Below are 14,680 nucleotides of genomic sequence, written 5' to 3'. Positions count from 1 at the left end.
GAAGGAGGAAGTACTGACATCTTAAATCAAATAGGGTTCAATAGATTCAACATTATTAGCATCTTACACTTTAAAAACATTAGTCGTTTAAAATGTATAGATCTCCTGTCCTGATTTTGAAAATCGGAGTCTACTCTTGTTGATGGTGTAATGTAGGATCCATGACATTTTGGAGAATAATAGCTCTATACCAAATGCTTTTACATAGTTACATAGGCTGAAAAAAAGGTCTCCATCAAGTTTAGCCTTTCCCACATCTGTTACTTGCTGTAGATCCAAAAGAAGGCAAAAACAAATCCGGTTTGTAGCTCTTTCTAATTTTGCCTTGGATCAAGAAGCTATTTCCCCATAATTTAAAAATTATATCCCTGAATGTTTTGCAAGTATTCATCTAGTTGCTGTTTAGACGTCTGTACAGACTCCGATAAAACTACCTCTGCAGGCAGAGAATTCCACATCCTTATTGTTCTTACTGTTAAAAAAAACCTTTCCTTTGCCTTAGACTAAATCTCCTTTCTTCCAGTCTAAAGGCGTGACCACGTGTCTTACGCATAGTCCTGTTTATGAATAGATTTCCAGACAATCCAAGTAAATGAAATCTGTTAATATAAATGCATAATGCATACTAGAACCCGAATATTAATTTAGAATGTTATGTAAATCCCTGTTTGTATGGTATTTTTCATTTGTTAATTCTCAGCAGCACCCCTCTTATTTACAGCTCATTCTTCATTGCACATACTGAGTAATTCTCATTAATCTAGTTTTGCATACAAAGCATAGTTCCACGCAGAGTGTAGTTCTTGTTTTTGGAGAGGCCTGTTCTATAAACGTCTGTTAGTGAGCCTTGGTCTTCTGGAAAGTGCTTAATAATGCAGTAGGTTTTGTTTCCAGTCGAGGATATCCTGTCTGTTCACTCAGTATGACTTTGGAAAGCTGCCTCCAGCAGCTCTTCCTCTTTGCTGATTCACGTTTGTAAGTATTCTGCAGATTACAACTCCCTTTATTTTATCAGTGGTGTTTTAATGTCATGATGAGCTAATGCAATTTATAGAGGTTGCTTTTGTCAATATTTTAGAAAGTTAGTCGCTATGTATGTTCGGATTGTATCCTTTAAACCGAGACAGTCTTATTCTGTTATGGATGGGAGCAGTCACAATTTCTCCTCGCGCTCCCTGCTGCTGTTCTCCTGTACTTCTTTGTACAAGCTTTCTGAAGCACAATTTAATTTCTGGTGCAGTCTGTTAATGGCACATACAACAGCTAAGGGAGCCCTGTTTTCTCAAATACAGTGTGTCTAGTTTTGTTCATCACATGTCCCAATACAACTCCTGTACCTGCTCACAATTCAGCAAAGTATATTTCACCCCCCCCAAAACCCCTCTATTCTTTAAATGAGCACTAACGTCTGGATGCTTCACTCTGATGTCTTTGCACGTAACTAGGAATGGAGAAAGTTAAAAGAAATGTTGCGTGCTGGAGCAAATTATATATTTTTTTATCACTTTCCCTCCGGCATTCAACCTTATGCGTATAGCTGATCAATGCTAAACCAAATTGCCGAGTCCCTAATGTTATCGTTGGGCCTCTAGTATTCTGTGTTAGCCTTCTGTGTGTACATGGGGTGTAGGCTATATTATTTGATTAAATAAATATAACAATATAAATAATGACTATTTACAGTTGGATATAAATATCCAAAGCAAATCATGATTAGTGTGTTTGTTTGAGTTTGATTGTAAGCTACTAATAGAAAAAAAACACTTTCTGAGGGCAACATTGGGATTCTGGATATGACTTTTTTCCTACAAAATGAAGTAGGAAAGTGTTCATGAGCTGCAGAGGCATCACATTTTTTGTTATTGGCTTTGCAGAAGACATGATACATGCATTGCTTCATTTTGATAAAGGTTATGGGGTGGTGATGGAGAAACAAAAAAGAGACAAGAGTTAGAAATAAAATATTACATGCGGTGGTGGTGTAGTGGAAAGTGTATTAAATGAGTATAAATATGGAATATGCACCGGAAGAGTGTAAACATCTTAATGACAAACAAGAGTATTTTTATCTTCTTCTTGTGGCTCTATATCAATGTGATAAACAGCATTTATCTATTAATTCAGATTCCCCATGGTTTAAACCAAACCTTTAAATGCGAAGATCCTTGCACTTTAAATTTTCATGCTATACATATCTGTATAAAACTCTACTAAGCACGTATGCCAAGTGGTGGTGTTGAGGAAAAAAGAGATTATTTCATAGAAGAAATATTAGAATCATAGTCTAACTGAGTATTGGAGGTTTAGATGTAATGTAAGGATGTTTTACTTCCTAGTAGTTAAATGGAGAAGCATCCCATTAGAAGTGGTAGAGGCTTATACAGTGAGGGAATTAAAATATACATGGGGTAGGCATAAATCTATTGATTGATTAAGGTCTAAGGAAAAATGGGCAGACTAGATGGGACAAATGTTTCTATGATATCTGTGCTTACTACTGAACTTATGAAGTACATACCATTCCCTTGTTGATGTAAAGGCTATTACACATATCATACCATGGTTTATGGAAACCTTGGTGATTTCAACTTTGTAAAACAAAATAGTTGTTTGACGAATATTGACAAATAAAAGAAAGATAAAAGAAGATATTTCCAATGCTAGATTCTTGTTACATCAGTGTAAATTAACACAAGATAACATCCAGATAACGACAGTACCACATCCACATACCAATGGTATCTTACACAGGTTAACATATATAATTTGGTCCAAGCATCAAGATAAACAAGTGTTATGCTCATAATGAATTGCCAAATTAAAGGATTATTGTATCATAATTCCATTAAAGTAAAACAGCGGTCCCCAAGCATTAACCCACATCTATATCAATGAGCTAAATGCCAACATTGCCATTTCTTCATTGAATTGAGCGTATAAAGTTTATTGAATGAGTCAAACTTTACAACTCTATAATGCAAATGCCACCAACACTATTCCTCCAAATGGTGACTAAATCCGTGAACAATATATAACTGGACATTTAAAATATTAAATCTTTATCAATTCAAAGTTTAAAATACTACATGGTGGGAGAAATACTTAATATCTGGGGCAATATAGTGTAAAGGTGAATTAAGTATAGCGATAGGCTGAGTAGAGCTCAAGTCCTACTTACTAACCCCCAGAGTCTGAATATAGTTGGCCGTATGTAATAAGCCTACTCTATCTAAGGGATTCTAATTCCTACTCCTAACCATATTGAAAAATATATCCTGGAAAACACAAAACAAAAAAGGCAACGCACATTTTCTGAGACAAACAGCATCTGCCGCCACAGATGTTTTTGCCTGATCAGCAGAGGCAGACTTGAGCTGCTTGCGTATATTGCTGCTCTTTAATTGGTTGAGCCTTAAAGGACTGTTACATTGATCTACGTGGATCAATGGACATATCAGCAGAAGCTTATATGCATTTAGGGATAAAGAATTAGATCAACCGTCTAATACTATTAACTTTTTTTTATCCTATGTCATCTCCATTATGTATTTATTTACACTATTTATTGATCAGATGTCTTCTTCATAGGAGAGGTCAGTATGTATGAACAGATAAAACAAGAACCTGATTTGATGTATGTCCAATAATTGAAGAATTGATTCTCCGTGAGTTGTTATAATTGGAATAAAACTCCACACATATATTAATTTCCAAAGCAGAAGGATACATATAGAATGAAGACATACATTTCTTTATTTCTTAATGGACAAACATAAAATATATATCTATTTTAACATGATAAAAAGGAAGTATAATTAAACTCTTAATGAAGACCCACAGGGGCTAAAGTTTTTAAAGTGTAAATCCAGAAGGATTCTCTGGAGTGCCAACGACCTCCCCTGGGACCTGTCAAAATAGTTTCAATGCCTAGAAAGGATAGATAGTATCATTGTTATGTTTCTCCCATATATTTCTTGCTACTGATGTGTCAATTCTCTTTTGTGTGTGCCAATATTTTCAAGAATTCTGTTTTTTAATTGTCTGATAGGCTTGCCTATATATTGCTTACCACATTGACCGTTGATAAAATAAACTACCCCTACCGTTGAACAATTGATAAAGGAGATAATCATAAACTCCTTTTTTGATTAATTGCAAATAAATGTCTTCACTGGGATTACAATTGCGCAAGTTTTACACTGGCCACACCGGTACATCCCCTTTGTTGGCCAGCCTGTCCTCGATGTTACGTCCCCTCCGTAATGTAACAAGGTTTCTCCTTTAGTGTTGTCCTGAACTCAGGATCAGATGTTTGTAGTGAATAATGTCGGGCTGCAACTAACTATTGTTTTCATAATCGATTAGTTGGCCGATTATTTTTTAGATTAATCAGATAAAAAAAGAATGTAAATTTTTTTGTTCATTTAAAATTAATGAACAAACTGTGTTAAAAACCAACAGCAGAATAAAAAAACTTTGAGGAAAAATGCATTTCTTGATTTTATTTCCTAACCTGCCCCCCAGTTATGCACATCTGAGCCCAGGCTTGCCACTCTGCCCACCCCAGATATGCCTTATACCCCCCTATATGCCATAGTGGCGTCTGATATGCCACATACCCCAGATATGCCACCGTGCCCCCAAGATATGCCTTATAAACCCCCTATATGCCACTGTGCCCCTGAAATGCCTTATACCCCCTGATCTGCCACTCTGCCCCCTGATATGCCTTATACCCCAGATATTCCACTCGTTGGCAGCGATCTTCATTATCGATTATTATCGATTAGTTGTTGCAGCCCTAGAGTAATGTTTTTCAATGATCCTTTTGACTTGGGCCAGGCTTCGTCATATGTCCCCAAACATCTGATTGATCCATAAAAACTTTTTGTGTATCTTTAACAAGACTTTGTCTATTAGAATCCAGTGCCTATTGATTGTGTTCCGATAGGGATTCCCTTCTTCAGTGAGTTAGGATGCCAGTGATCCATGTGTAGGAGACTATTTGTGGTGGTTTCTTTTCAAAATAAAGATGTTTGTAAAGTGCCACTATCAGTTTTGCTGATCCTAAGGTCCAAAAAGACTAACGCAAAGGGGTCAATAACTGAGTTCCAGACTAATGATATTGGAATTTAGAGCATTAACAAAGCCGGTGAATATTTCTTCCAAACCAGTACACACTAAGATGATCATCAATATATATACCCCTAAAGGGGCTGTATTGAGTAAATTCTCTCATCTGTGATGTACAAACAAATGATTGTTCCCACCATCCTAAATATACATTGGCATATCCTGGAGAACATTACCTGTTGCTGTACTTAAAATCTTTGAGGGCAGTTGTAGAACCAAGAGGAATAATATTTTGGTATTATAATGGCTATAGTCAAGTGATCTCTCAATTCAGCCAGTAAAGCACCCTTCAATTTCAGAATCCAGAATCTGATAACTTTACAATTCCTATATATGTTTAAACGTTGCCAACACCTCTCCCATAGAAGTGGGATCAACCCTTCACGGTTTTCTGACAATTGTCACTGACGCTGGTGTAATATCGATGCCTAGTATCCTAGAAGCAAGAGAAACAACTTAACTCAATCAGGTCATGAGATAGCTGCACATCCACCAGATATGGGAAATGGATTATTTGATAATTGCGAGTTAATACTGCACAATTGAGTTAGATCCTTAGTAATATAACAGCACATTTGGGAAACCTGATCCTCCCTTATGGGTAGCCTGATAAATTATATTTTTAGCAATTCTGAGCCTTATCCCCACATGAATAAATCTGTCCACATCTCTTTCCTATGTGACCTTTGAGTGGAATAGTTCTGAAATAGATATAGATATATATGTGTATATCATTTTGGGGCCGGATAGAGAATCTTCCTATACTCAGCACTTTGTGCAAGTTTTGGAGGGACATTAACAGATTTTTAATAGCAAGAAGGATGTGATCTGCAAAGAAACATTCTGATGCACCTCTATTCCCACAATATCATGATGATTATCGATGGCGATGTGTACAAAAGGAGGAAAGAGGAGGCATTCTTGTCTTGTCCAATTTGATAAAATGAGCAGTGGAGACAAACTCATCTTCCCTTTTCTTTCTTTGTTTTAGATCAGCCAGAAGAAACTAAAAAAATTTGAGCGTGAATATCACATGATGAGAGAGCAACAGGCACAGCAGGAAGACCCTGTGGAAAGATTTGAGGTGAAATCCAGGAGAACACATGTTACCGGCAGCCATTCTTAAGAGATACGCTCTTTGTACACATGTGCTTGATGGGAATTCTGCTACTAGCACCTTATATGTGTATCTTCTTCTGTTTACATCGTGTTGCTCATTTTATTCAGTCACTAGTGTAACCTCCTTCACACTATTCTAATGTAACTAAATCTTGTCTTTGTGGTGTTATCCTTACAGCAGTTAAAATTTACCACATGTAGTAAAACTATAACAGGACAGAAAAACTGATTGTCCACCTCAGGTTAGTGATCAACAACAATGTAAGAATTGGTTAGACAGAGTTCATTGGATTATGTATTCTACTGGTTTGGTTTTTTTAGTTTTTTTTTTTGCTAATTGGAATCTGCTGGGTAAAGACCATTCTCTGTGTACCATATATCCTTTTGGAGTTATCACACATTTTGTGTCTATGTTTTACAGCGAGAGAACAGACGTCTTCAGGAAGCAAACATGAGACTTGAGCAAGAAAATGATGACTTGGCTCATGAGCTCGTTACCAGTAAGATTGCCTTGCGCAAGGATTTGGATAATGTAAGGCAATATCTTTTTGTTTTGTTTTTCTCTGGCCTCTGTGTGTGTGTGTGTGTGTGTATTTTTATATATGTAGACATTATTAGTGATTTTTTCACTGTTATCATATTTTGCACATATCATAATGGTGCAAATGTTATTTGACCTGCTCATTATGCACGCATAACAATTAAGACAGATGTAGACAAATTTGGTTTGGATCTGGAGCCAAAATATTTAGCCAACTGTTTTTTCCCCAATCATGTTTTTATTTTCATATATTACCCCCTGGAAACATAAAACACACCTTTCTTCAGTAGTGCTGTACCACTTTAACACCTTCATAATAAGGGGTATTTAACACCATAAAGACTCAAGCTTGTTTGTTAGACTTGTTCTTACACAACGGCATACAGTAACAGACACATACATACTAACATCTTCTACATTCATGGACACACATGCTAACACCATGCACAAATACACACGCTATACGTTGACATACATACTCGTGCTATTGCCATTCTGTAACATACACAACACCATACATGCTAACACTACAATCTTATACACATACACACTACCCAACAACATACACACACACACTGGCTAACACTATACATATATAAAACACACACTCCTAACACCATGCACACATATGGACTGAATCTGGCACTACAATACAGTAGACATACTGACTGGCACTATACATTTACACACACACGCACTTCTCTAGCACTCTGAACCGGGTGCCGTGAGGTGCCAGGAAGTTGTTTGTAGTTGCCATAACGATCTGGCACTCAGGGTTTGTCGAGTCCTATGTTAAGAAGTGCTTTGAACATCAGACGCATTGTCCTAAAAAATCAATATGACATCACAGGGAGCTTTGAAAATCATCTTGGCTTACAAATAAATAAAGATCTACTGTCACTGATATGATACCAAACAGTTATTCACAAGTGACAATACTAAGTTTCTATAGCAACTAAAACAAATATCAACTGTTGTGCAAGAAAGAATAATAAAGCAATCAGGGCTATTGGTCTGTGCTGAATAGAACCGTATTTCTTGACATGTAACCCCTTGACGACAAAGTGGGTTTTGCACTTGGCCTTATGACTGGAGTGTGTTTGACATTTATGCTAGGTGGTAGTTCAACTACACTTTTCCTGTTTTTCATTTTGTGTACCCACACATTATTTATTGGTTTTTTTTTATATTTTTTTACATTGTCCTCTGCAGTCCACAGACCAAAGAAGCCAATTTGTACCTTGTTTGTAGCTGTTATCAGCTAGTATACAAATGGGCCAAAACGTAAGCACACTCAGGGTTTGATGGAAAAAATCCAATGTGGTTTATTCACAAAAATCAATGTTTCAGTCACTCACAGGAGACAGTGTATGTGTATTAATTTAGCATTAACAAAATATTAAGTCTCAACAAGAAAAATATAAACGAAGAAAAAAAAAAGACACATTTTCAATTTTACTTGCAACTACAGTAAGAGTCCAAAGTATATAACTTGTACTGATTTCAAGAATGCCTCATTTATTTTGGATTGTAATTTGTTTAATTATTGATGAATGCTGATCTGTTTTGCAGGCTGAAGAAAAGGCAGATGCCTTGAACAAGGAGTTACTGATGACTAAACAAAAACTGATTGATGCAGAAGAGGAGAAGAGACGATTGGAAGAAGAATCTGCTCAGGTTGGTTGTAGTAACACAGTAGAGTGTATGATTGAAGAGATGTGTTGAATCCAAGCAGTGTATAATGTATACTATGCTATTCAAGTGCACTAACGTCACACAATACAGTATTTATCTTAATCATAGAATTAATTAATTTGCACTTTGTATTAATGCACTTATACCCCAGCGTATAAGTGTCATTTCTGACACCCAGCTTATTTGCATTTTTCTGCAGCTGAAGGAAATGTGTCGCAGGGAGCTTGATAAAGCAGAGTCAGAAATAAAGAAAAACAGCTCTATCATTGGAGACTACAAACAGGTACAAAAACTACAGAAAGCTTGTGTCTGTCCTCACTAACAATATTACATTGGATGTATTTAACAACTTTATATGTACCTCTGTGTGTGTAAGTGCATGGATGTAACACACACACACACATTTACTTAGATCTTATTTTATGGAAGTGCTTAAACCTGTGCTGTCACTAATTCTTGTATTTCTGTCTAGTGTGAGTTAAAACATGTTTCAATATTTGTACACGACTACCCTTTTCTTTGTAATAGCTTTGCATTAAGTAATATAGGGGGATGTGCATCCCACAGGCAGAATAATTGGCCAAAGGTCAATCATTACATCCGGCTAAATGCTGTATATGTTTGCACTCTTAATGTGAAACTGCTTATAAGATACTTACATATTTTAATTTGCATTATAAACTATACATTTCTGCAGCTCATACGTCTTCTTTATAAAAAATACTACCTATTTTAAATACAAAGCTGTATGCTAATTTTATAATTACTGTATTTGCTCGATTATAAGACAAGGTTCTTTTCAGAGCAAATGCTCTGAAAAATACCCCTAGTCTTATATTCAAGGTCATCCTATAATTAGACCTTAAATAGAGGTCTTAATATAAGACTAAGATCCAGATCCCCCGCAGCGCTGCAGGGGACCTGGATCCTCCTCTCTGCTAACCTCCGCTGCTGCCGGCACTTCCTCTGGGCCTTCTATGACAGAGCGTTGGCGGGACATGACCTTCCAGTGCTTCATCATAGAAGTGCCGGCAGCAGCAAAGGTTCTCTGCGCACATTGCGCAGACGTTCACCGGCTGCCAGAGAGGGGGATCCTCCACAGAGCTGCAGGGGACCTGGATCTCCCTCCCTGGCAGCCGGTAAAAGTCTGAACGATGCCCTGCCGGGGCTTCTATGACTGAGCACCGGCATGACATGACCTTCCGGTGCTCAGTCACAGAAGCCCCTGCAGAACTAACTGGCAGCAGGGGTTGTCTACACGCATCGCGCAGACGTCCACCGGCTGCCCCCACTAAACACCAGGGAGTCTGAAGCACGGGGGACAAGCCTAGAGATGCATTGGTAAGTCAGGGGGGGGGGGGGCTGGGTGGCATATGGGGGGTATAAGGCATTTCTGGGGGGCAGAGTGGCATATAGGGGGTATAAGGTATAACAGAGGGCCTGAAATTGGCAAATAAAAGGAAATAAAAACAAAAAAAAGAATTTTTCTCAATCATAGTTTTTATTAAATATGAAAAAATATTTACATTAGTTAAAATTTACTAGTAAAACTTTTTACCTATAGGGTAGTCTTATATTCAGAATTTTCTATTTTTCCTAAATTAATATTCATATTTTGGGGCAGTCGTCTTATAATCATGGTCGTCTTAAAATCGAGCAAATGCGGTAAGTCCTCGCAAGACAGAAGTGTGGTTTTCTAAAGATGACAAGTATGTTTTACAATGCCAAGTAGTATATAAATAAGAACTTAAAGTGGAGTTTGTTATATTTATATCAGTGACATTCTTTTAAAATCAGGATTTGTTGAACAATGCACTCTACAGTACATGCTCCTCTGTTTTTGTAGAAATATGTCATAATGTATCATAAACTCCAAGGCAGACTCCTATTTTAGTGAACAAACCCCGATTTCTGATAATTTAAATTCCATATTTGCATATAGAAAACCTTTAGAGCCCTCCTTTGTAACAGCTTTTCGATTGTGCAACATTTTAGTAGACATTTGACAGGAAGGCATTATAAGAAATCAATATTTATTAACATAAGCTGTTGACTAAAGCAATCCATAGTATGCAGTGATTGGTTTATCGCTTTAAAAAAAAAAAAAATGTATCTTTTGAAATAGGAAGAAGTTCAAATCAACTATTTATTGTGTTGCATTGTAGTCAATCAAAGTTGTGTAATTTTTTTCTGCTCAATCAATGAAAATGTGTCGTCAACATACTCAACCAGAAAATCTTAACAAGGAAAAGACAAATATTTTTAAGCAGGTTAAAGGTCAAGTTATTGACTGGTTCATAATGTGCATTATAATCCATGGGAGGATGATGAAACCAAAGCCTCGGGAGTATAGAATTTAACCCTTGTCGCTCCCAAAGATGAATCCCTAAGGCTCCAGTTTAAATAAGCAGTGACTAGCTTGTGGTCAAATACTATACTTATAGGCATAAGTCGCATCCCTGTGGATTGTTCTGTATATTGTTATGAGAAAACTTTTATATAGTTATGTTCAGATTGTATAGTACATTATGCTTCCATGGACAGTGTTACAGTGGTGAGACAGACTGGTTTATTTTATGTCTACTTTCTAAGTGGTAGTAATTATTTGTAATAACTTTAGTTATTGCTAAGATTGCAACAATTGCCAAAATTACCTCCTGTACTATAATTGTATTGTATTGTAATTGTATTTAAACAATAATAATGTTACTAAGCGACGAGGGTTTGGTATAAGAGTGGTGTCCTAAAGGTGCTTTTCCACCTACATAACCACAGATAAGAGCTGCATTATGCAGAGAGCAATTTAATTAAACTTGCAATTTGGTTTTCCTACTTAATGCTCCCCGTCACCTGGAAAGTTTATTGAAATACTACAGTTGCCTAGAAATAGAGTCCTGACATTCTTCCATAGCCCCCCTATGTGTTACAGAAGTCTTGACAGCCTACAAATACTCCCAGATGCCATTTCATGCTCATGCACCTGAAACAGGAAACCTCTACAGACCCTACACAATGATGGGCAGTGAGTCATGATGAGTGAGAGGTTGTAATGCGAGTAAAGTGTGTTAATTGTTATTTGGGGGGGTAATAGGAGTGATACATGTGAGGGAGTGATACATGTGAGGGAGTGAGATCCCTTAAAACTGACACCCAATCTGTGATGTCAGTGATTGGTAGCCAAAGCAGTGCAGGCAGACAAGATTAAGAGGCCCAGCCAAAGCTTTTTCAACAAGAAAATACAGTAAAACAGCGCTGCAGGGGATCTGGATCTTAGTCTTATATTAAGACCTCTATTTAAGGTCTAATGATAGGATGACCTTGAATATAAGACTAGGGGTATTTTTCAGAGCATTTGCTCTGAAAAGAACCTTGTCTTATAATCGAGCAAAAAAAAAAAAAAGAATATGTTTATTTAGATGTGTACCATAGTAGTACATACTAATAAAAGAATCTAGCAAAGTTTAGAAAAATTGTCAGTGTGAAACAGCACCTTTAAACAGTATGACCCACCCTCCAGAATCTTTCTTAAGTGCTATTGTAGCTATTGTAGTGCTATTGGCCGGAAAGGGTTCAGTCCTGAAGTATGGTGCTAGATGGGGAATGCATGCATAAGCTCTCCCCTCTCTTCTTTCTTCAAGCTATACACATAGAGCTACCTTAATTTGTGGGGTAAAAATTATCATGAAAGGCTATTTACCATTTTGATAGCCCTCTTCTGAGCTCTCTCCGAAATGCCAATATCCTTCTGCAGATGTCGTCTCCAGAACTGTACTCAAGGTATACTCTACACAAGGGTGTACTCTATGTATAACTGCACAAAACACTTTTGTTTGCATACGCTTGTATTTCACTTTTGTTTATTGAGCAAAGTGTATGGTTGGAATTGCAAAGGCTGAAGACTTCACCTAAATAAACCTAAAGATCCTTCAATATTGTTGGATCTTGTTAGAACATGATAGGAACGTCTGACATCAAAAGACCTCATGTATCCAAATCTTATGTAACAAAGGCTGTACACCGCTAGTAAGATGCATTTATGTAAATATGGACATGTCTCAAAACGATCTTGCTCTGAATTTAAAAGTGAACATTGTGGCTAATGTCATGTTTGTGTATTGCTGTGAACCCAATGGAACAGGCTTTGTATAGTATTCTATATTTCTGTTACTTCATAGATTTGCTCCCAGCTAAGTGATCGGCTTGAAAAGCAACAGACTTCAAATAAAGCAGAAATTGAGAAAATTCGGGTAAGTTCATAAGAGATGACATGACCTTCAAATTGTGACAGCAGAGGTTGCATTGGTAAAGAGGAGGTTAAGGTTCTTGGCTAATAACTGTGCAGCTCATCTTTTATTACACCTCTGCTCAGATGTTTTGTGTCTTTAGAATTGACACTGAAGATGACAGTTTTCATCTATAGTGCACTCTAGTAATATTGGCACCCTTGGTGAATATGAGCAAAAATGCTTTATTGTCTAACATTTTTATTTTGAAATAGACAGAATTACTCTGCTTCCATGGATAACAAAAGAATGCCAAGGGGGCTAATAATCTTGAAACGTGGCTTATGTGGTTTTAGTTTTATTTCTGTTAACATAAAAAAGTTGAGTATTTTATGCACAACTCTTTATAGCGAAAAACAAATATAAAAATAGCTAAAGTTAATATATATAACAGGGGAACGCTTATTGTGTCAGATCTAGTCCAAAACTGCTTTTTCCATATGAACAGTATTTTGTAAGCAATCCAAAAGTGAGATGGTTAAATAATCTATGCAAACTACAGGATTAAAAAAAACATTAAATGTGTGACATGGTATTAAAAAATAAAAAGTGAATGTCATTTTTATTTTTGGAAACTATAGCTGTCTGCAGTAAACTAATACAGTTGCAGATATGTTCTGGACATTATATTGTTGAATCAATACTTTTTCATACAATTCTTTGTAAGTAAAAAATATACCAGATTAAAGAGCAATCTAGATCTATTACTAATATGTTATAATATGTTACATCATTTATTATTGTTATCCGCTTTTTAACACAGCAAAAGGTTGATGGGTGCGAGCGCTGCAGAGAGTTTTTTAACATGGAGGGAAGAGTGAAGTTGGTTAATGCAGTTAAGGATAACACCACTGAAGAGGACACAGATGAAGAGAAGGAGTCCCTGAAGAACCAGCTAAGAGAAATGGAGCTGGAGTTGGCTCAGACCAAATTGCAGCTAGTAGAAGCCGAGTGTAAAATACAGGTAAGCTGATTTTTAATATAATACGTATGCATTAAAATGTTTTTTTATAATAATTCTAGTGCAAAGTTCAAATAGTAGTGTCTTCACCACAGAAGAAATGTTTTAATTATTTCTTTCATGATGAGACAAACTTTGCAGCAACATATCTTTAGCCATAACTGTCAGTTTGGTTCTGAGAGAGCGAAGATGCTCTGCTAAAGATTTCATGTGAATACACTTTCTAGAATGCAGAGCAAATAAACCTTAGTGGAGCTATCAGTATTTTCTGTTTCTATGACAACAACCTTAGTATGTTCTTTTGTGTCATGTGACATTGAGTCCCTAAAAAAATTATGAAGTCATGTTTTAAACAGTTATTTCTGGGAAAATTGTGTGCATTCAACATTACTGGGTAATTATGTTTCCAATCCTGAAATTATTTACAAAAAAGTTAAATTCAATAGCCCCTTTAATCTATTTGACATCAATCTCCTCTGCAGGATTTGGAGCACCATTTGGGTCTTGCCCTTAATGAGGTCCAAGCAGCAAAGAAGACATGGTTCAACAGGACCATCAACACCATTAAAACTGCCACTGGTGTACAAGGAAAAGAGACATCTTAACCCTACATATATTGTAAAATAATCATGTCTTTCTGAAAACACCGTTGCCTTTCTTGGCCAGATATTTTGGTTTGCAAATGTGTGAGAGGACCTAGAAAGCAGCATGACAGGATGGTAGTAGGTCAGCGCCTGTAAGTTACTTGTGAGACTTAGGCAGCTCTTTCACCTCTTTAGCCATTATCCCTATCTGAAAGGGAGAGAAGTATAGTGAACCCCGATACTAAAAGACTATTTTTACCCTGCCATTATTTGTGCATTAAGTTAAAGGGTCCCATTTCAACTTTTATAATGAAGCTAAGGGCACATTCCTAATTTAATAACTTTGCAGATATTGTAGAAATCT

The 14,680-nt window shown here is 36.6% G+C and overlaps 1 protein-coding gene across 1 annotated transcript in view; it reads left to right on the top strand.

Moving 5' to 3' along the window:
- LOC149287610 (rab GTPase-activating protein 1-like) overlaps positions 1-14,337 on the top strand; it is a 68,635-nt gene extending 54,298 nt beyond the window's left edge. Inside the window, exons 19-25 of the mRNA XM_089492648.1 lie at positions 6,125-6,217; positions 6,674-6,784; positions 8,366-8,470; positions 8,688-8,771; positions 12,664-12,735; positions 13,535-13,735; positions 14,215-14,337. Of these exons, the coding sequence (XP_089348774.1) occupies positions 6,125-6,217; positions 6,674-6,784; positions 8,366-8,470; positions 8,688-8,771; positions 12,664-12,735; positions 13,535-13,735; positions 14,215-14,337 (789 nt within the window). The remainder of the gene's footprint in view (positions 1-6,124; positions 6,218-6,673; positions 6,785-8,365; positions 8,471-8,687; positions 8,772-12,663; positions 12,736-13,534; positions 13,736-14,214) is intronic.
- Positions 14,338-14,680: the final 343 nt, after the last annotated feature.

This window comes from Sceloporus occidentalis, unplaced genomic scaffold (genome assembly GCF_023333645.1).
Source record: "Sceloporus occidentalis isolate IW3139 unplaced genomic scaffold, rSceOcc1.0.p SCAF_58, whole genome shotgun sequence".
Taxonomy (NCBI): Eukaryota; Metazoa; Chordata; class Lepidosauria; order Squamata; family Phrynosomatidae; genus Sceloporus; species Sceloporus occidentalis.
This window is presented reverse-complemented; position numbering and strand designations above follow the sequence as displayed.